Source organism: Ursus americanus, chromosome 10, assembly GCF_024610735.1.
Source record: "Ursus americanus isolate L20-20 chromosome 10, mUrsAme1.1.p, whole genome shotgun sequence".
Taxonomy (NCBI): Eukaryota; Metazoa; Chordata; class Mammalia; order Carnivora; family Ursidae; genus Ursus; species Ursus americanus.
This window is the reverse complement of record NC_142136.1, coordinates 54002607-54025988: the sequence shown is the minus strand read 5'-3', so window position 1 is coordinate 54025988 and position 23382 is coordinate 54002607. Positions and strand designations below refer to the sequence as shown.

At 45.5% G+C, this 23382-nt stretch overlaps 1 protein-coding gene across 1 annotated transcript in view; it reads left to right on the top strand.

Moving 5' to 3' along the window:
• SIAH3 (siah E3 ubiquitin protein ligase family member 3) overlaps positions 1–22546 on the top strand; it is a 64741-nt gene extending 42195 nt beyond the window's left edge. Inside the window, exon 2 of the mRNA XM_045796724.2 lies at positions 21311–22546. Within this exon, the coding sequence (XP_045652680.1) occupies positions 21311–21979 (669 nt within the window). The 3' untranslated portion in view covers positions 21980–22546. The remainder of the gene's footprint in view (positions 1–21310) is intronic.
• Positions 22547–23382: the final 836 nt, after the last annotated feature.

Sequence of the window (23382 nt, the reverse complement as noted above, 5' to 3'; positions counted from 1 at the left end):
CCACATCACTGATGAATGTGTGTGATTTCCATATGAATGTTGGTTGATATTTTCTTTTATGTTAACAAGATACAAGTAAAACAAAGGTAAATGTCAGAATATCACTCACTCATCAATGATGTGAACGACATCTTGGCTGAGCTGGATAATAATTTTAGAATACTAAATATTCCATCAATACTGTGTGCTATTTAACACAAAGTAACAGCTACACAGATGACACCCCCTTTTTTTTTTTAAGATTTTATTTATTTACTTGAGAGAGATGGCGAGAGAGCACGAGGTGGGGGCTGGGAGAAGGAGAAGCAGGCACCCCGCTGAGCCGGTAGCCGAACGTGGAGCCCAAACCTAGGACCTGGGACCTGAGACCAAGGCAGATGCTTAACCCACTGAGCTACCCATGCGCCCACACACAACATACTTTTAAGTTTAAATTGTGTTATTAGCATTTTCTCCATTGCTTTCTTCAGTCTGCTCTAGACAATCAAAAAACCAGGAAATTAAGCCCTGATTCCCAGCATTTGTCAATTTCCATGGTGTAATTGCTCTCCCCATAGCTCTGCCCATAGCTAATTCCAAGCTACCAACATGACATTGTTCATGAAGTTGGGAGGAGATACTTACCATTATTTAGTATTTCCACCATACAGATTAAGATAAAAATACAGATTTATAGATATGTAAATAACCTCAAGAATACATATGATAATAAAATAATTAGGAAGTGATGAGTTTGGGGTATTTATTACTTTTGTTCTTAATATAATTTATCTAATTGTCAGTTTACATAATTTTAACACTGGCTGTATTTAACAATCAGCTCACAAAATGTCTGAAACTTTCATAATTAGCTCTTGTGAGCTGATACACACAGGGCCTGTGCGCTGTCAAATGTTTGGATCTGGTGGGCATTCTTTCTAGCTATTGTCATCTGTCCATCATGACACCTACTAAGAATTCTCACTGCCACCTGGCCTCTGGTCATTGGTCTAAGCAGGTCATTGCTATGTCCTGATTTCTCTATACACACTGTCTTCTCCAAGTCCATAAGCTCTCTCTGAATTCACTTCTACGGATAAATGGAGATGCAGATTTTAAAACTCATTAGGACAGTTGGAGAATCTTCTAATGATATGCAATGCTTTCTGCTCCACTAAATGTACTAAATAGACTCATATCTATTTATGTTTATTTTTGGACTCTATGTGCTGTTCCATTGGTCTGCTTGCTTTTTCATGAGGCAGAATCATACTGTTTTAAATACTGTAACTCATTCTGTGTTTTACAAGTTGGTCAGCTAGTCTCTCACTGCTACTCAATTTTCAGTAATATCCTAACTATATTTGCATGCTTTTCTTTCATATAAACTTCTTAAATCAACTTGTTTGGTTGTATTTTTTTAACCTATTGGCGTATCTGTGATGATCTTTTTAAATTTATGGAATGTCAACATTTTTATAGTATTGAACCATCCTTTTTATGAATAGATTATACTTTTTACTTACTCAATTCTTGGTGTTCTTCAGTAGCATTTTAAACCTTTTTTTTTTTCTTATGGCTTGTGAATGTTTCCAGTAGAATTTATTCCTAGGTCTTATTTTTAATGTGTATAACTAGTTTGTGTTTGCATATAATTATTAACCTCTATTTATTAAACCTGTGCTTTACTGAGTTCTTTAAATTTATAATCTTCCAATGACGCCTCTCCTTTCCAAATCTTTATACCTCTTATTTCTTTCTTCTACCAAATTGCATTGGCTACTTCCTGTGGAATCTTAAATAATAACAGTACAGTGAGCATTCTAGATTTGTTCTGGATTTCAGTGATGCTTCCAGAGTTTACCCATTATAAATAATGCCTGCCTACTTGTTGAGAAAGTTTCTATCTCGTTCTATTGTTTATAAGTCTTATTGAAATATAATTCATATACCTTCTAAACTATATAATTCGGTTAGTTTTCATATCTTCACAGAGTTACGCAACCATTTTACCACGAGCTAATTTTAAAAATTCTCATCACTCCCAAAGAAACCCATACCCATTCAAAATCACTCCCATTCCCTCCTCCCCCCAGCCCCTGGCAGCCAGAATCTACTTTATAGGATTTGCCTGTTCTGGATATTTCATAGAAATGGAATCATACAATTTGTGTCTTTTATGAACAAAATCTTTCATTTAGGATAATGTTTTCAAGGCTTATCTATGTTGTAACATGTATGAATACTTCATTCCTTTTGTTGCCAAACAATATTCCTTGAATGTATATATACATTTCGTTTATTCATTTGTTGGTTGGTGGGCATTTGTTTTTTTCCAGGCTTTGGCTATTCTGAGTGATACTGCTATAAACATTTTTGTAAAAGTTTTTGTGTGAACATCAGTTTTTACTTCTGTTGGATACGTGCTTGGAGTGGATTATATGGTAACTCTGTGTTTAACCTTCTGAGGAACTGCTGGAATGTTATCCAGAGCAATCGCACCATTTTGTATCTCCACCGGCAGTGTATGATGGCTCCAATTGCTCCAGACCCTCACCAACATTTCTCTGTCTTTTTTTATTTTAGCCATCCTAGGGGGTGTGGTTTCTTACTGGGGATTTGAATTGGATTTCCCTAAGAGCTGGTGACACAGAGCATCTTTTTATGGGCTTATTGGCCATTTATATATCTTCTTTTGAGAAATGCATTCTCAAATCCTTTGCCCATTTTTTAAAAGTTTTTATTTAAATTCTGTTTAGTTAACATACAGAGTAATATTAGTTTCAGGTGTACAATAGAGTGATTCAACAGTTCTCCTTTATCAATTTTTCAGTTGGGTTATTGGTCTCTTTGTTGTTGAGTTGCACGAGTTCTTTTGTTTTCTGGATACAAGTCCCTTACCAGAGATATGACTTGGATATTTTCTCTCACATTTCACTTTATCAAATGTTTTTCAACATCAGGGAAGATATTTTTGATCTATTTAAGTGGGGAATCATATTAATAGCTTTCTAAATATTAGTGAAACATCCTCATATTCCTGATATGAACCCTTTCTAGCCAAGAGATGTAATTCTTTCCATATGCTGCTGCTCTACTCCATTTGCTACCATTTTGTTTAGAATTTTACAATGATATTCATAAGTGAGATTAGTCTGTAGCTTTCTTTTTTGTATTATCTTCATTAAATTTTATTATTTCATTTAAGTAGATCATTTATTTGGTAAAGAACCCTTCTGAAACCATCTGGCCTGGTGGTTGCATCTTGGGAGAGCTATGGGAGAGGAGTGACAACTGTCTCTATTGCTTCTTAGCAACTGATGTGTTTAGATTTTCTATCTTTTCTGAGAATACTTCTGTTAATTCATCTTTTTTAGAGAAAGTATACATATATTCATTTGGCTGAAGCAAAATTCTGTTTTATAATTTCTCCAAATTTCCTGTCTGTGCTGATTCTCACGTCATGTTTTCACATGGTCCTTTAATAATAGCCCAGGTTGCTTTTTGGGATGGCCACGTGCTGAATACAGAAGTAGAAGTACTGGGTGCTTTCATGAGTCTCACCAAGGCCTCTGATCTCTGTTCTAGAATATTGCATTAGCCCTCAGCATCCCTCCTGCTTATTTGAAGACATGAACCGTGGCTCCTAGTAATAGCAAATGTGGCTTCCTTGGCTAGTGTGTGAATACCTTTGTTAAGAATTATCATAATGATCCAGAAGTTTTTCCACTGTTCTTTCTGCCCAGGGACCACAGTCCAAGATCCAAAAGAAAGATTAACTCAATAGCTCCTTCCCTGCCTCACCCCACCTCGTCCTATAACCTCACCATCATCAGATCAGGGCCCAGTAGCTAGAAAAAACTAGACTCCTGTCACCCTGCCACTTTATTGAATTTTCTTACCCTTTGTATTAATTTTCTTGTGGATTCTCCTGTGTAATAATCCAGTCCCTAGACAAAGCATTTTCCCCTCCTGCTACCTATATCATTCAGAGTCAACATGGACAGGCACAATCTCCTCCAAAACTCAGCCTCGTTGCCCCTTAATATTTTTATCTGCTGGCCAAGACCAATGCCTGGAACATAGGGAACACCAGGCAGCAAATGTTATCGACTGGGCAGCTATGTGACCTTACCTATATTCAGGATTACCTGAAACACTAGATATGAAAACAGTTTTTTTAAAATCCTAGTGATGGTTCAAGGTAATAGTTCTTGACTGGAAAGATGGCATAAGAATGAATAATGTAACATGTTATTAGATATCTGTGGATCCCCTGCTGTGTGAAAGACTCTATATACACACATATGAAATTATGACAATTTGTCATAATTTTTAGTCATTCATATTAGAAGGCATTCAACAGAGCCTTTGTGTCATGGTCATAGATCCAGGGTATGGAACGGATCAAAAGTGTGAAACCCTCTGCCAACCCTCCTGCCCCCCCACCCCAGTCTTGTTTTCAAAGCTCTCAATCAGGCTGCCCCTTTCCTGGCCAGCCTTAGTTCTTGGTCCTCTGCTGAGGCCTCACCGGCCAGTGAAGACCAGATCCTGTCTGTGCTCAAGCTGTTTCCCATCCTCCAAGAGTGCTCTCCCCTCATCCTTCCACCACCCAGTCCTCATCTATTGTTTTGGGCCCATTTCTAGAGTCTCCCCCTGCACAGCCTTTCCTACAAGTCAAGCCATTTGATACTGAAGAGAGCACAGCCTGCTTCACTCCACGAACTTTTATACTGCAGAAACATATGGCTTCACATATGGCAGGTGCTGGTGAGCTCCCTGATGGCCAAAACAGCAATGTCAATGGCCATGTCCCCTCAACACGTCACACAGCATCCAGCATATTCTACTGGCTCTGCAGGCATATGTTAATTGTTAGAGACCCCGGAAGAAAATGGCTCTGAACCTACAATCAAAAGTGGACACAGGCAGAATCTGCCCTTCTCGTGGGGTAGGGGATAGTCATGGGAGTGCAGCCCCCCTCCCCCTGCCCACCATGAACGTGGCGCCAGGAGAGGTCACCCACAAAGACGATGTTCTATCTCATTACCAATTCAGTCCCTGTGGAAACCCTCGCCAGGGCCCTTAATTTCTTGTGTTAAAACAACAAACGAGGTGACCCCAGCACAATCTCTAATAGGTAGCATGGGTCAACAATTATTCATTTGTACTAGTGCTTTTCGCATGACGGGCTGAGATGAAAATTTGTCCTCTTCCTGGCAAGAGCTATAAATTAGTTTTATGCTACTGTTAAACCCAGAGGCAAAAAGGGGAAGGGATTGGAAGTGGGGGAGGGGCAGCAAATAAGGCCTGACCACTTCCAGTGACAAAGCTACTTCTTGGACTGTGTAGACAAGGGGGAGGGGACAGCCGAAGACGATGAAATTTGGCCAGTAAAAAACACTGATGCAGAGTCTCCGACACAAGACAATGAACTCTTCAAGGATCTGAACTGAATCTTATTTTTCTTTTTATCCCAGTATCTGGCAGGTTTGCTGGATGAACAAACTAGTAAATGATGGGATGTATGCAGCCATTGTGTCTCTCTTAGCCAGATCCAAACGAAACCAATTATGCCACATCCCTATGAGTTCCTGAGTTCTCCAGGGCCAAAGGGAGCCAATAAAAATGATGGTGTTAATCAACCTTTTATGCATGTATTGTTCCATAAGATGTTAAGTGGGAAAAAACAGCTTATAAGAAGTTGCATTTAGTGTTTAGGTGTTTATGTTTAAAAGGCACTGAAAAAAGTACACGCCAAAATGCTGATAATAGCATTTGTCAAGAACGGTGGCATTCAGAGTTTTCTATTCTCTTCTTCATACTATGAAGAGTTTTCTAAAATGTGTGTAATGAGGATACATTCCCTTCTAATCGGGAAAAAAAAGAGGTTTTTTTGCTTGTTTGTTTTTTAAATCTATCATCCTCCCTTAGTTATCTTCTAGAAAAAGAGAACAGTGGTGTAGACCATCTAGAAGATGGGAAAAATCACCCATGCTTGACTTTGGAATCTGTTACATACATTTTTTTTTTCCCCAGAAGATTTATCTTCCTAATTATGCTTTGCTCTTTACTTAATATTAAGATTAGTTCTAAGTCCCTTAGCTCCCTTGCCAACTAATGAGCTGAACTACATGGCAGGAAAAGACAGTTTGGAATGAAATGAATTATGAGCTGCAGATAATCCGCAGGCACACAAGTGAGCTTTGGCTGCACACACAGAGAGGGGTAGGAGGCTCTGGGGGGCTCAGTTCCCATGCTCAAAAGCCAGACTCCTGAGGATCAAAACCCAGTTCCACTACTATGAACCCCAAGGTCTCAGGAAAGCCCCTTATCCTTTCTGTGCTCTCGTTTCTTGTTTCTTCATTTGCAAACTGCTAGTGATGATGGTCTCCACCTCCTGGAGCCCAGAGGAGGATTAAACGAGACGATGCGTGTAATGTGTTTAGCACAGGCCCTCCGCAGGTGTCAGCCAGGACAACTGTGTGTTGGGGGCACACCCTGCCATGATTCGCAGCCATCTAATAACTCCTTCCAAATGGATTTCACTGTTTATAACCCATTTTAACATACTCCTCACATCCTCTAGGAGGGGAAGCCAGTTTCATTATTCTCCTTTTACAGTTATAAAAACGAAGCCCTGGAAAAGTGAAAAGAGTTGCTCTTGGTTTTGTAAGGAGTGAAAGGACTGAGACCACATCTCAGTTCTCCATGATCTGGTTTTGCCATGAGCCCCCACTCTGCCACCATCACACATAATCTATGCCTCCACACCCTTTCCTAGCCAACACAAGGAGACATAGGTTTCATCCCGAGGCCTATTCGTCAAGACATGGGAAGATGAGCCAGGGAATTACTGTTAAGTGCTTGGCCGAGATCAGATGCTATGCAAATGCTGAAGTCTAGTAATAGGGGAAATTGAAGAGACTTCGGTTCATTTTTGCTCCTGGTCATGAGGCTGGTACGTTAGCAGAGCTAGCTAGGATCGAGGGCTTGTCATTTCTGTATTTTATGGAGGAAGGCTTTAGTGCCATTAGCAATTTATCTTCCTTCTGAAATATTCTCCAATATTGGATTCATGGAAGAATTTTTTGGCAATGGTGGAACAGGGGAAAGCATGGGGAAGAAGAAAAAGACCTTCCAAATTCCCCTTCCTTTACAGGTAATTCATACAGAAATCAATCACTTTCCAGACCCTTAAATTGGATCCTAGCTCCTTCGTTGCCCCCTCCCCGCCAAGGCTTCCTTCTTTTCCCTCTTACCTTCCCTCTCCTCTCATTGGGTTCAGCATTAAGAGAAGAGAAAGTGAAAAAGGACAGGGCAACTTGCACTCAACTTGCCCGAAACTGGGCAGGATGCCGTCCTGACAGTTCTCCGACAAACCCCTCCTGACTCTGACAGCCTCTGCCGCCCTCACCGGAAAACCCCACTTTGTGACAATAGGGACCATGTTTGCTTCGTTCACCAGTTTATCCCCAGCACCTAGTAACTGCTCAACATATATATGTTAAATGAATGAATGAGTGGGCAAATGAATGAATGAATTCACTATGTAACAGCAGAACAGTGTGGAAATCATTGGATTCTGCTGAAGAGGGTGATGTTTGTGTATGTAATACTACTTAAAACAAAGAGGAGGGAGCGCCTGGGTGGCTCAGTTGGTTGAACGTCTAACTCTTGGTTTTGGCTCAGGTCATGATCTCAGGGTTCTGAGATCGAGCCCTGGATTAGTCTCTGTGCTCAGCAGGGAGTCTGCCCCACACAGCCCCCCCCCCACCAGGACCAATTGCGTGTCCAGGCACACTCTCTCTCTCTCTCTCCCTGAAATAAATAATAAATCTTTAAAAAAATGAAGAGGAGGAAGCTGCTTCTAACTTCTGAACATGAAAACCCAATTAAACTAAATAGTAGGAAATTGCAGGCAGTCATAAAAATGAAGAATTTATTAATTAAAGCTAAGCTCTCTGAAAGAATGAATTTAAATACTTTGACAAGAAAGAATATAAACCAACTTGCCATTCTGTGCTTAAAAAATCCCCTCAGAGTGATGCTTCCTTCCTGCCCCTCCTGTGAAGTCCACCTGCCTTCCAAGTTCCGTCTGGCCGTGGGGGCTCTGAGGACAGACAAATTACGTGGTGTCTTGTGGAATCAGGCAGCCCTACTGCCTATGTTACAAAGGTATTTTGGAACCTGCAAGGATTTGGAGGTTGTTGAAGAGTCAGATAGTGAAGAAGAATGTCTGAGATCACTGAGAATCCTCCATCTGATTCCAGAAGGGCTGCCTGGCAGGCTATAAGTGGGTGGGACTAGCCTATCTAGCTCGTCCTCCTCCTCCAAGGGCAGCTGTGACCCAGGTGCTCTGACCTGCAGGCTGGTGAGGCAGGCAGGGCCTCAGCCCCAGCTCAGAGCCGCTGACTTAGTCTTCACTTGCCCCAGATGCCCAGCAGACTCGTGTGCACACTGAGGCCTGCTGGGCTCGCCTGCTGTCTGCCGAGCAGTAAGAGGAGTTTTGCTGCTTGTGATACTACAAGGGACATTGTGGGATTTATACAAGTGCAAGGCACAAAATCAGGTGCTTTGGATCATTCAGAGCTTTGCATGTGCCTTTCCTTCTGAACATTCCCCAGAGCATGGGAAAAAGTAGACAGATAGGAGGCAAGCCCAGCCCCCGGGGTGATCCTAGAAGTAAGCCGAGCTGCAGGCATAGTACGCGCGGCTGCAATCCTAGCCTGCAGATAGGGACTCAGTGTCCTTCCCTTGGGCTGGCTGGAGAGTCTGGGACACTGTAGAAAGTGAGCACCCTTCACTGGGGCATGGGGGAGATGTGAACAAAACAGACCCAACATTGAAAGGTGGCCATGGTGAATTCTGGAAAGAAATGCACTTATGGGAACAATTTCAATTGCCTTGAAGTACATTGGGCTAATTATCATAGCGGACACTAATAAACGTGTTCCTTAGAGACACACGGTGACTGTAATAACTCAAAGATGAATATTGGATGAATGAGTTATTAGGGCCTGGCCGGACCGCTAACCTCCCAAGCCCAGGGGGCAGCTCTTCTCCCTTCTGCCTTCCTAGGCCTTCCCCCAAAGTCTAAGATTTTTTATTAAATATGTACCCAGCTACTAGGAAAGCTTTAGAGTCAATAAAACACCTGCCCCCACCTCGCTTACGGGGATTTACTCGGAGCTGTCAGCCACTTTCCATTGTGGTACTGGTCCTCGACTAGGGTGAGGAGGGCCATGCTGCAGAGAGGGAAGAAGCCTTTATTCAGCCAGGCACTCACCCCAAAGTTAGGGTTAGCCTCCTCTAACCCCTTGACATGCTCTGGTACTAGTTTCATCCTCGGCCCCTAATCTCATCTCAGAGAGGAGCCTGCCACCCTTAGAACCAACGGGCTAGGCTGCACCACTCCAGGCATGACTGGGAATGCCCTCCTCTGCCTTTCCTCCCAGTTCCAGGCCCTGCATCTTCCTGGGAGTGTCAGCCCACAGGACTCTTCTGTCCCCAGGGCCTATCCTGCTGTGACTCTCCTCCCCAACCTCCAATCCCTTAGGTATTAGCATCACAGGCAACCAGATCAATCCATGGGTCAAATGAGCGCGTGGAAAAATGAGAGAAAAGCCTTTCTAGGGTTCTTCCTTAAGCTTTGTGCAATGTGCCCATTTAGTAGTGACCTAGAGACAATGACCACATACACCACTCCCCTCCTTTCCTTTGTTCACATAGAGCATACAGTATACATATAGCATAGCAATATCTCAATGGACTTATAGGTGTGTGTGTGTGTGTCCATATAACCACCACCTAGATCAAGAGTTAAAATATGCCCAGCCCCCCCAAAGGGTCCCTCGCGCCGGTTCCCAGTCAATATGCCCCCACACAAAGATAACCACTGTTCAAGCCTCGATCACCATACAGCAGTTTTGCATGTTTTTGAACTTTATAGAAATAGAATTATTATGTACTCTTCTGTGTCTAGCTTTTCTTTATTCAACAGATTTTTGAAGTTTATCCACGTCACTGTGTGTAACAGGAGTTCATTCTCTTGTTACAGCTGTGTAGCACGGCATTGTGTGAATTTACCACAATGTATCCATTTAAAGGAGGTTTAGGTGGTTTTTAGATTTGGGGCTATTATGAATTGATCCTTCTATAAATATTCATGTGTATGTTTTTTCATCACATAATGCTCATTTCTGTCAGGTGTTGAATATAACCATAAAGGGGCTGAGCTTGTATTCTACTTGTAGGCTGGCAAAGCAGCCTGCCCCAGTTTCATAGATGCTGGTGGAAAACATGAGACTCTTGCGTCAGAGATGAAGGGCACTTTCTTAGCCACACAATAGCAACCGCTAGGGTATTTGCATTTTCATACCAGTTCCCTGAAACCCAATCCCCACAGGGTACTGCAGGGAGGGCGGACAGATGTCTGCACACACAGTAAGTTCCATTACAAAAGCTTAGGGAACCCCAATCTCTTCTAATGTACAGTAAGCATGCCTGCCCTTAACTCCAGAGGAAGATACGGTGTCTGTGTCCCAAGGCTATAAGCAAAACTCTCCTTTGCTCCTGAACAACACTATCTTTCTATTCAAGGCTGTTCACTACAAAAACATCCTTGAAAACATGTTCTGGAATAAAGGACACTCAGTGCCATGCTTGCAAGATGTGCAAAAATGCAAGAGATCAATGAAGAATTACTTCCCAACAAGCGTATGCCCAGGAGTGGAACTGCTGAGTCAAAGGGGCTGGTGTATACTTAGCTTCAGTTGCCTCAAAAACTTTCCCCAAGTTATTGCATCAATTTGCACTCCCATCAGCCGTGTATGAGAGTTTCAATTGCTCCACATCCCTGCCAACACTTGGTATTGTTGATCTGTTTCATGTAAGCCATCTTGACTTGGCCATACCTCTGTTTTTTCAGGGACCCTTCCACAAAGCAGGGCTGTTTACATGTTATTTACAAAGATGGTTCGAATCATCATGAATACCACTGCAATGGGCAGTGTAGACTGGAGGCTCTGGGGAGGCAGGAAGACACAAAGGGCAAACTTCCCTCAGGAAACATGATTTAAAGGTATAGAAAGGACGAGGTAGTTCCTAAGCAGGGGGAGCTGGTCTTAAGGGAAGGCACTGCCTACACAATGCTCTTCAGGCCCACCACCACGGCTGAGGGGGCCTCAAAGAGGAAAGAAGGATGTGCAGGTGGGGAAGGGGGGAGGACCAATGACCAGACCTGCTCAGAGGATTGCCTGACTTTCTAGCAGCACCACACTAGCCAAAATGCTGGTAAATGATGCTGACAATGAAGATGATGATGAAGGTGATGGTAATCACTTACAGAGTACCAGCTATGTTCCAGGCACTAAGCTAGGCTCTACAACCAGCATCCATTGGCCAGTGATGAGATGGAAATGGTCAGTAAAGCCTTTTGCCATGGCAAACATTGGTCTTGGGTGAGAATTGTCAGAGAGCTTTAAGGGAGATTTGGAAGGGCTTTGGTGTCTTTACGATTTCATCTAATTCCAGTATAAGCCAGAAATTATGCAGGGTGGATTGCCTTAGCCTACATCTCAATCAACTAGCTAGTCGACAATAAAGATAGTAGGAGTGAACATGACAATAATGGTAATAATATCTTCTTACTCTGGGTAGGTACCACAAATGTGCTTTGTATACCATTCAGTCTTCACTTCAACCCTATGACCTAGTATTATTCCCATCTTATAAAGAAACTGAAGCTTAGAGAGGTTAATTAATGAATCCAGTCTCACAGTTTTTAGTAGCAAAGCCAGGATTCATTTCCAAGTTTGTCTGATTTCAAATATGTTTTCCTTCAACTCTGTAGCACTATCTTTCCATCTACTCTTCGTCAAATGACACACTTCCTATTTTAAGGACAGGCTTATAGGAAGAACTAATTTGCTAAAGATGATTATGTGGGAATTTAGCCTGCTGTTGAAAGATGATCTTTTGTGTGAACTGACCTGGTCCTCTGCTCCAGATTTGGGCGTTTCTGGTATTAGCATATGGATGTGAGTTGATAACCATCCTGGATGGACTAGAGGCCGCATCCATGCCTGTGTGTAGACACAGGGTTTGCTGACAGTGAAGCCATTCCCAGTCTTAATCATCCAGGAAAGCAGCAAGTCCTCAGGTAGGAAACCAGAATCCTAACTGGGGCTCCTAGGTAGGCAGAGAACCCCTGCTTCTCTCACAGCCTTGTCATTAAGGAGGAGTACAGCGTGCAGGCATGAATTCGTCAGTGGTGGAAAATTTGGAGACTGGGAGCCAGGACGGACAGACTGGAAAGTCCTAGAGGACAGGCCTAATATTATATACAGTAAGCGAGGCCTGACCCTAAGCATGGGTCCACTCTGAAAGTCTAGTCAGAGTGAGTTCAGGAATGCTTCTGTTACATTTGACTCTGAATCTGCAAAGAAAGAGTTCAAAGATACACTGGGGATCGGGGACACACATGAGTAAACACCTCTCTGCATTGCCTCCCCAGGTCCCTACAGACACTAGAAGTTCCACGGTTTCAGCAGTCACAGGCTGGGTACCAATGGCTACTCTAAGGGGAAGGGATGGGGAAGGTACAGAGCTCTGGCAGAGAGGGCTGAGTTTGCAGAGTTCCTCGTCATGATGTCTTAAAAACAAAAACAAAAACAAAAACAAAAACAAAAACAAAAACAAAAACAAAAACAGGGATGGCATATGGCCTTGGAGCAGCCTGGCTGCCAGAATGTCTCGGACCACCCAGGACACATGTCTGCCCCCTCACAGATTCTGAAGTTTGCTTTTGTGTGTGTAGCCATTTTTAGCCACCCGTGCACGCTCTCAGGTGATGGCACAGACTCCTACCACCCCATGAGCAGCCCTGTCCTCTGCACCCTGCACTTGCCCAGACTGGTTGAAGCAGTGCTCCCAGCATGCTAGGTGCACCCCCCTCATGTCACTCCCTCAGTCCTACAGTCATCCTATGGAGATGCTCACGGTAACGGGGCTCCAATTCATTTATTTTTCACCTTTGGACTGCTCACACCAACACCCGGTTTCACTTGCCAATTGCGGATATAAAAAACCTGACTACACAAAAAGTTGCTTTTAAGAAAAAGTCTTTCATCTACAAGACTCAGAAACTCATTAGCAGGCTCAAAATCTCGCAAATGAAAGGCAGAGCCAAGAATGAATGAAGATGGAGCAGCACTCCTCTGACTCTGTGGTTTGACCGCAGGCCCGCCCCTAACACTTGCAGGGCTCAAGCCAAAGTGCAAACGGAGGTCCACATACTTACAAGTCCAGATACTTACAAGTAAGAATCAAGGTAAGAGACTCTTCAAATATGTTCTACCGTCCCACTTTAATAATCACGCCTTTATAGTGATCTGCGTGGCCACAGCCCCCAGCCAATGACCTGCCTCACCTTCTTCTTAATGAGGCTTAATCCTGCACTGTGATAGGTCTAAGGCAAAGACAAGTGAAGCCCCACTGGCCACACATCCAAGGTCTGTGTATATCCCCCCAAAATAGTCACCCACTGGGCGCATCTCATGTCTAATGGTCCACCTTCTGGAAGTTGGATCCCAGGAATAGCTTAGCTTCAGGAAGTTGACTTAGAGCCATTGGGTAGGGAATTCCAGCATGCCAGATATCTGGAGCGTGGTCTACAAGGTCCAGTTCAGGGGCTCTGGGTATGCACAACCCACTAGTGCCTCGTCTCATGAGGAGGGGTCTAAATGGAAGAGGGCCAATAAGCTTTAGTTGGACCGAAGTTACTTCCTGGTGACTGCAAGCAGAAAATAAATAATCAGGAAGGATGGGTGCATTCAGCCTTTCGTTAGGCCAGCGGTGCTGCTGAGATGTGGGAGGGGAAAGTGGGTCTAGATCAGTCTAGCAGGCGGGCAGATTTCCTGGGTTGATCCAGCAGACTGTCCTTCCCAAACAACTTGTAAAAAGCAATCTGCTATTGATAAAAGGAAGGTCTGAGGCTTAGAGTATCTCCGTAAAGAGTAAGAGCAAACAAAGTACCTCTCTGACATGAAAAGTATGTTCTTCAAAGCTTTCATTTTGCTGAGCTGAGCACACTTTATTGCCCTCCTTCCAGTCAGAGCCCAGTACATACTCTATGTCCCAAGGCTGTTGGGTTCTGGGCCAGAAGCTGCCAGGAGACCTTCCTGATAAGCCCACAGCTGTGGACACACAGGGACACACACACATACACACACACACACACACACACACCCCACACACATTTCTATCAGATCAGAGAATAGAAGGGAGAGACAGAGCCTCCAACTGAAAAAAAGAAACCAGCTTTTCTACGGCTATGGTCCAGAACAGGGTTCCATTTATAAACCATGCGTGCGTTCATTCACTCGAGCAACAAGAATTTATTGGGAGTCTACTAGATGCCACACATGGCAAAGTGCTGGATTTGCCCATCACTGGACTACGCATGGGGGAAACTAAACACAGCCCCTTGCCCTCAATGACTTCCAACCGAGTTGAGGAGAGAAGGCCATGAGCTAGTGATTTTCAGTGTGAGCCGTAATAAATAGTAGATTATATAGGAAGGTCTTCACTGCTGCTTGAATTCACTGAGCAGGGAGAATGGTGGCATCTCAGGGCTGATTGGTCTCAAACAGACAGTACCAGTTGGGCCTGTGGTTGACCCACTTAAAGGATATAAAAGACAAGAACCAGCACGACCCTCACGTGTGAAGCTGGCCCTAAGACACCGATGAGCGTGACAAATATGTAGCAGGCATCTGTTGCATGTTGGGCGCTGTGTTAACATTGAGGACATGTGAACAGTAAGTCCCCACCCTGATGGCTCTCAAAAGGCAGGGAACTATTCAGACCTAAATCACCCAACCCTGGGCATCCAAGGGCCAGGATCTAGGAACTAGAGAAGGTCCCTGAGAGCTCAAGGACGGAGTCATATTTTTTTGCGTTCAAAATGTCACCCACATAGTCCTTCCCAGCCCCTCACAGAGGGAGACGATACTGTATTTACACGATGACCAGGTTGGTTAAGAGGCTTTTGAAGTCATAGCACTGGTGTCTGTGTAGACACCTGCAGGGACACCTCTCATTGCTCTTTGCCCTTGGACCTTGGTTTTACAGTTTTGTTCACCACAATTTTCACGTTCCTCTTTTCTAACTGGTGCATGGCATACCTATCCCAAGACCCAAGGCTTCTGTGCACTTGATAACCGATATCTCCTTGTTCAACTGAAACATAATGTGATCATCAGTCAAGAAACTGCATCTGCAGCGGTGTTACAGAGGCAAGAATCAGAATCGCTTAGAGACAGACGGTCCTTGACTCGGTGGCCAGATACAGGAACATTTAAGGAATAAGCTTCTAGGCCCATCCCTAAAGTGAAGAATCTCTCTGAAGCATTTAAACCAATCTTCATGGCTTGAAAACCACAAATTTCATCAAGGCGGGTCCATTTCTAGCATTTATTATTCTGATTAACTACTAATTTCACCAATGAAAACCTCTGTGAAATGTTAATTAGCAGCATCTGGTGTGGATCAGAAAAATGGATACTAATTGAGGCAGCTGGAGTCGTTATCTCTGGAGTGTGGCCTTCCTGATAAAACGTTGGATGATCCCCTCAAAGTGTGAAATCCTGATTAGGAACTGACAGGCCCTAGAGTGTAGGTTAAAAAGGTATACATTCATATCACAGTCCCAACTCTAAAGTATTTTAGAGAAAATTATAGACATTATCATGCTGTCCATAGGAAGATCCCATCCATCTGTGGACCAAGTATAACTAAGTCTGGGGGAAACAGAGCATGAGACACATTTGCTAATGAAGATGTCCCATCCCAGGTGACAAAAGCCCCACCTTTGTTTTCTATCTCAGCTGAAATTTTTTTAACTGTTTAGAAGGCATTCCAGAGTCATCCTGGGTTTTTTGTGCACATGTACAGTCATTCTAGGTTTTGAGAAAAAGAAGTGAAGAGCCAGGGTGTCCCAGGAAAATGCAACATGTGACACTCAGCCTTCAACCTTGACCGTCCTTCCTGGAAACTGAAAATTTTTACACACTACGGAGTGGGACCTGGAAGTAGTTGTAATTATTCCCTCTTCTTAGTAGACCTGATTCCAGACTTGGTTCAGGCCTAGATCTTATCCCCAAACTCTGATACCTGCCCAGAAATGTTACCCTCTCCCCATCTGCTCTTTGTCCCTGTGTGTGAAATGTAATTCTAGTGATACAGCGTTCCTGCCCCTTCACCAAGCACTGGAAACCCCGGTTAAGTCGTTCTCACAAATGAGGGCTCGAGCAAACTCAGAGCAAATGCCTGTCATTTGAAACTGGGTACAAACCCTCCTTCAGCTGAAACGCGATAGCAGGGCTTGCTGATCACAGAGAGCAGATGCTGGAGAAAGGGTCACACGATTTTCCAGGGGCAGGTTTCCTCTTTGGAGGCCAGGATTTGGAGGGATAGCCATTACCAACCAAGGAAGTGTGGCTGAACAAATTAAGGAAGGAGTTTTTTAAAATCAATTACACCCTCAGTGGAAATGGTCTCACTAATGCTTGGGGAAAGAATTATACCCAGTCCATAAACCTAACACTTCTAAACCCAATTTTGCACATTATTCTAAAGGTTAATTCAAAATCTCTCTTCCAAAGGGGAAGTTAAGTACAGCCAATGGGAGGAAGGCATTCGCTGACTAACTGAGGAGTTTATCAGTCTGTAAGAGTTCATTAGTTTTAATTAGTGTAATCACTAATGTTGCATTAACAGTTTAGTGAAGGAAAGTAATTACTCACACATCCACTGTATTTGATGGGAAGATTAGAATTCATTTTCCAAAATGATTAGCATTTTGCCAATTAAAAGAATCCTTTTCTCCCTGCCAAAAGCCCTGTGACCTCACTCACCCAAAGATCGTTTCAATGAAACATATTTTACATCAGAAAATGGAGCAGGATGAAGTGAAGAATTAAGGCGGTGTTTATTCTTAGAGCCTCTTTGGGGCACAGCCGGTGCACGGGCTCGCTGAGTTTATAATGTCATGCTCTATTTGCACAGTCCTATTCACTTCAGTCGCTTTAGATGATGCCCCCGCCTTTGTCTCCCCGCAGCAATTAAAAAATGAAAATCGGCTAGTGGAAGATAAGGCCAAAAGGAAGCAACAGAGAGTCCAAGCGGAATGGCCATTGCTAAGGTCCTCTGGTTGGACAAGTGTGGGGACTTGCCACTGGCCCCACCCTGAGCCCACAGGAGGGCTCTGAGGCATGAAGCTGTGTCTCTCGGGCCCCCTAATGCCTTCCCCTGGCCACTGGTACCATCTTGGTGCCTCCGAGTGCCCTCCAGTACTATGGCCGCCTCTGCTCCGTCTCTACCAGCCTCCATCCACCCAGCCACATGGGACTTGTCATCTCTGCTATTTGCCCCATCTGCAAACCTTTGACTTCTTTTGTTAGAGCATCCACTCCTCACACCTTGCCCAGTGTAGATGTCGCTTCACCCTGACTAGAACAGCGACCTCTCCTACTTTGCACTCAGAGCCTCCCCGCCGCCGCATCCTGCAGTTTTGCATTCTATATTATACAAACTCATAGTAGCTACTGAGGCAAGAACAGGAGTCTTACTCTGTTGGGGATTCTCAGCCCCTTGCTCATCTGAGGGGCTGCACACATTTTTGTCAAATGGCTAAATGAATTGTAGTCATGCATCCGTCTCCCTGCCTCTATCAGCCTAGTCAAATTTCAGCCCAGGAGGCCCAGCCTGGTCAGATCAGTAAATATCACAGAGGAGGGAACAGAGACATTTGCATACAGGTGGGCATTCCCCCTTCACCTGTGCATCTTACCAACAACATTGTCAAAGGGAGCCGGTCCTTGTTGAGTGCATCTCTGGGCTCCCTTCTGGTGGGTCTCTGATTGGGTTTGGCCAATGGGAGGCACTGGCAGGAGTTTGGAGGGAGGGAAGAAAGGGAAGCCAAGGTATTTCTTCTCCACCCCATCCCTACTCTGATTTCATGTGTCTGATATTAGCTGCACAGAGTAGGATGCAGAAAATGGAAAATGGATCTGGAGAAGGGCTTGTGGAGAATAACAAGCCCAGAGACCATTTCTGAGATGGGAATTTCCAATGCTCTGTTGTCATGAGTCTATGTTGTGACAGGAGGCCAAGTGTGATGTCAGGATCTCCGGGCCCTTATGGTGGCCTGCACTCAGCCCAGAGTGCTGCCCAAGCACAAAGGTCAGCAGACCAGGATAGACAGAGGCAGGCATGGACTGAGGCAGCAGGCCACCAGAGTAATCACCCAAATCCACATCTAAAGGGAAATGCCATCTTGATGTAGTACTTGATGTCGTTATTAAAGGTGTCTCACAGGCATTATTTCATTTGATCCCCAAATAACCCGTGGAGAGAAATACTTTGTTGATAGGGAATCTGACTTAATCAGGCCTGCTGGATAAACAGCAAAATAAACCAGAGTCTGCTGCCAGCCAGCCTGTGATCTGTGTCACCTTTCACTGATCTGGGCTCTATTCCCAGCTGCTCCCCTATGAGCCCTGAGACTTTGGGCAAGTAACTCAACCTCTCTGTGTTTCTTCATCTGTAAGACAAGCATTTATGTTTCTCTAGTGATTGTCATAAAGACAAAATGAGAGAGAGGACCTTCTCAGAGGCTGGGAGAGGGGACAGAGCTTGGAGCTTTCCCTGAGAGGCTGAGACTAGGCCGCCTTGAGCTTAGCAGACAAGGCCGACATGCTGCCAGTCCTGAGTCTGCTGGAAGGACCTGGGGCGGGGGGGGGGGGGGGGGGGGGCTGGCACCTGGCTGACAGAGTGTGTGAGCCCTGGGCTTTTGTACAACCCCAAGGGATGGGAGGAACTCCCCCTCACCCACTGACTAAATGGTACATGCCACCAGCAGGCAGGTAGGAACTAAGCCAGATTTAATTTTATTTTTTTTTAAAGGGGGTATTTAAAAAAAAGGGGGGGGGGTATTGATCTTTTCTGTGAAACATTAAATGAAACAATGACACAAAAAAATACCAACTTCCACAGTGCCCAATTCTTAGTAGGGGCTACACACTAGTTAGTTCCCTTTGTATATTTAACACTAAAGGATAAGTCAGACTCCTCACTAGCAGGATTCTGGAACACAGCCTATTCCTTCATGGGCCGGGTAGGCGTGCAGGATGGGTGACAGCAGGCTTCCCATTAGCTTCTGTCCAGGAACAGGGCGAGAAATACTGAAAGGGCCTCTGGAGCTCCCAGTCCAGGTCTGCTACATTCCCCGGGGCAGAGCTCAGAAACCAGCAGCTGGAGCTGACCACTCCTGGAGCACAGCGAGTTTGACCCCCACTTGCCTCCAGGTCACCTCAGCCACACGGTGACCACCTGGTACACCATGTGGGTGTGTGTCTGCAGTGGATGCGGTGCCCCGGATGCCCTACAGAGTTGGAAGCTAGCCTGGCCTCCACCATTAGCCATCCTCAGGGCCCAGGCAGCTCGAAACTCTGGCAGCCCCCATGGCCAGAGTGCAAGGCAGACCTTCGCCCTCACCCTCTACACGCTGGGGATAGAAGGAAATGAGGGGAAGAGGCAAGGGCCCAAAGGCACCTGTCATCTTTCTGAAAGGGCTTGGAGAGCTAGGGCCGAAGGGACATGGTGCTGGATGCAGGGATAACTGCAGGGAGGGGAAGGGGGAGCAGAGCTGCTGTGTGCAGAGTCAGGAGGCATGCAAATGGACTCCAGTCTTTCACTTACGAGCCTGGGGACCTTGGGCACGTTACTACAGGAGCCTGTTTCTTCAGCTGAAACATACAAATCGGAGTCCCCGGGTCACAGGGAGGACCCTTGCAAATATCAGTTAATGATATGCACGCTAATGTCTGTGCCTCTCACAGCCAGAAACGCGGTTTATTTTGCTCACAGCTGTACCCCTAGCACCCTTTGGTCTGGCCACAGAAGGTATTCAATAAATGTCTACTGATTCCTGATCAGAAGGGGCCATCTCAGCTCCTGGTGTTTTTGAGGGCATCTGAGGACACACTGCCGTGAGGAGCTGAAGGTCGGGAGAGCCTGAGGGTGGAGGGCTCCTCGTGTGGAGCCCCCCGCAAGCTGCTCTGTAGCAGTGAGCCTGGCAAAGGGCAGAAATGTGCCTGGGGAGGTGAAGCCTCAGGCATCAGAGTGAGGCTCCCTCCCTGGGAATGCTGGCCCAACTGGCCCTCATCAGCTCTGCACCCCACCTGAGGACCCAGGAGAAGGGCACCCGAGACAACACAACCCCTGGCCACACAGGAAGAACAAGCAGGCACTTACTGAAATTTCATTCTGAAAATAATAGCAATGATAAGAAGGGGAGGCAGAAATTCCATTGACCTCCCAATGCCTGCACAAAAATATTAACAGGATCAAAAAACAAAAAATTTTTTTGTCTTTTTTTGTTCTTTATGACTAGTGACCATCGTAATGCATGTTGAGGGGGGGAATTGCCTATTTGATTCAGTATCTTATTAAAGAATCAGCAAGACATAAATATTATATTTTCTTGGACTGAATTTTCAGAATCTCAACCACCCAAGGCATCTACCTCAATTTTTTAGGTTTTTTTTTTTTTTTTTTTTATGTACTATTAGGATTTGGAAAATCTTTTTTTTTTTTTTCAGGAGGAATCTTTTACAGGAGCTTCTATTTTTAATTGGAAAAATTGGAAAAATTTCTGTACTAAAACGAAATGTCATGGAGAAGACTTAATAATGTCTCAACATCTGAATTTGGCAAAACACTCAAAACAACTAATTGTGTCCCATAAAAGTATTTGCCAAATCAGATAATCACAAGTGTTGACAAGGATGTAGAAAACTGGAATCCTCTTATGCAGCTGATGAGAATATAAAATGGTGCTGCCACTTTGGGAAACAGTCTGGCAGTCCCCTCATTTTTTAAGAAATAAAGCTTTCTCTGAACACCGGGTTGGCTCAGTCGGTTAAGCATCAGACTCTTAATCTCGGTTCAGGTCATGACTTCAGGGTCATGAGATTGAGCCCTGGAGTCGGGCTCCACATTCAGCATGGAGTCTGCTTGAGATTCTCTCTCTCCCTCTGCGCTTCACCCCTCCCTTCAAGAAAGAAAGAAAGAGAGAGAGAAAGAGAGAGAGAGAGAAAGGGAGGGAGGGAGGAAGGAAGGAAGAAAAGTGGGGAGGGCGGGAGGGAAACCAAGCTTTCTCTACCTGCGCTGGGGAGTCTGCCTATAACACCTGGCATACCTGGGGAGTCTCAGCGAAGCTGAGAGACTGGCCTCAGCCACTAACCCTCTGCTCTTTCTCCCCCAGTATGTGTCCAGCCGCCGTGCCATCACTCAGAGCACGCCGGAGCAAGGCAACTTCCCCCCTCACCACCTCACTCACCACCACCGCCATCACCGCCCCCACCACCACCTCCGCCACCACACTCGCCCACACCACCTCCACCACCAGGAGGCGGGGCTGCACGCCGCCCAGGTGACGCCCTGCATGTGCCCCCTGTTCTCCTGCCAGTGGGAAGGCCACCTGGAGGTGGTGGTGTCCCACCTGCGGCAGATGCACAGGGTCGACATCCTTCAGGGAGCTGAGATCGTCTTCCTGGCCACGGACATGCACCTCCCCGCACCAGCCGACTGGATCATCCTGCACTCCTGCCTGGGCCACCACTTTCTGCTGGTGCTTAGGAAACAGGAGAGGCATGAAGGGCACCCCCAGTTCTTTGCCACCATGATGCTGATCGGGACCCCCACCCAGGCCGACTGCTTCACCTATCGCCTGGAGCTCAACAGAAACCATCGGCGGCTCAAATGGGAGGCCACCCCCCGGTCTGTTCTCGAGTGCGTGGACTCAGTCATCACCGACGGGGACTGCCTGGTCCTCAACACCTCACTGGCCCAGCTCTTCTCCGACAATGGCAGCCTGGCCATCGGGATCGCCATCACTGCTACGGAGGGCTGCTCCTCGGAAGCTGAGCTGTGAAGCCAGAGGCCACTGGACATTCAAGGCACAGCCACCCTGCCCCCAGACGCTCTACCTGTGTCTCTGGGACCTCCGAATGCCAGGCCCCCAGGCTTCTTTTTATTCTTCTCCCTCCTTCCCTCCTTCCTTCCTTTCTTTTTTTGTCTCAGGTACTTTGTGGTATTTAGTATTTGTCTGCCATGGGCATTACAGTAGGTAAACAGCCTGTGACTCAAGATCTTGGTGTGATGCTTGTCCTGATTTGTCGGTATAGCTTTATAGAGCATTTGTAATCCAATTCAGTCAGAATGGTGATTTCCTACACCTCTAGTGCCCTTCTCCACTGCTTCCCACATGAGCAAAAGCTACCAAGACCGCAACGTGGACTGTTAGGGTGGAAAAGAGATTTAGTGTCCAAATTATTTCTCCCTTCTCTCTTCAGTCTATTTCAGACTGAGCTAACTCTGAAATGTGTGAGGACAGCAGGTTGGGGAAGGGGGCCCTGCCAGCTCAGAGTTATAGTTCAGACCAACCGGACACAACTCTGACACCTTCCCAGGAACCTTAGGGTCAGAGCTACGCTGCCTGGACATGAGGAGATGGGGTCTCCTCTGAAGGCCAGGGCACGGGGCTGGAACTGACATCACGCCATGAGGCCGCCAGGTTGACCCTGGGGCTGAGGGGGTGGGCAGGTGCTGAACCCTCTGTTGGCGGGCTGCTGTGAGCTTGCCGTCAGCCTGGGCTGTCCTTTCCTGCTCTGGAGTCAAAGTCCTCATGTTTATGGTGCTCTCTTGAAAACCTCTTTGCCCTCTGTTGAGCAAGTAGGAGAAAAGAACAGGCAAAATGCAGGAGAAGAGAAGCTGCTGAGAAAAAAGATAAAATTAATCTCCCACCTCTGGGAGGGCGTTCTCTCCTCAGAGAGTTTTATTATCAGATTGTAAAATCCATCAATCCTTTCACCGGGGCGGAACTCTTTTCTATCATGCGAAGAACCCACTTTACTCTTGATATTCTGTAAACCAGAACCACGACTCAGCATCAAACACAAGGAATTGGGAGGGTATGCCCAGGACCTCTGACCTCCGGAGGTCAGAGGTGTCTCATATACCTGGGGCAGGGGAGAGGGGGTCCTCTTTCTTTTTCTTACTATCTAAATGTTCCAAGGGCCTCCATTCAGCGCACAAACATTGTCACTGGTCAACTGTTATCAGCTCCCTGTTGCAGTGTGAATGAAAGGGTGACAAAAATCCATCTTGCTTCTACATAGACTGCTTTCTCATATTTGCTTGTCAGAACAATTCAACACCTTCTTGTAGAAGTCTCTCTTGTGTATTTGAAGAAAGTAAGCATGTTTAATCGACTTTGTCTCTTCTGTTCAAAGGTGAACACCTTTCAGCCTTCCCAGTAGACCCTCTTCTCCCTCC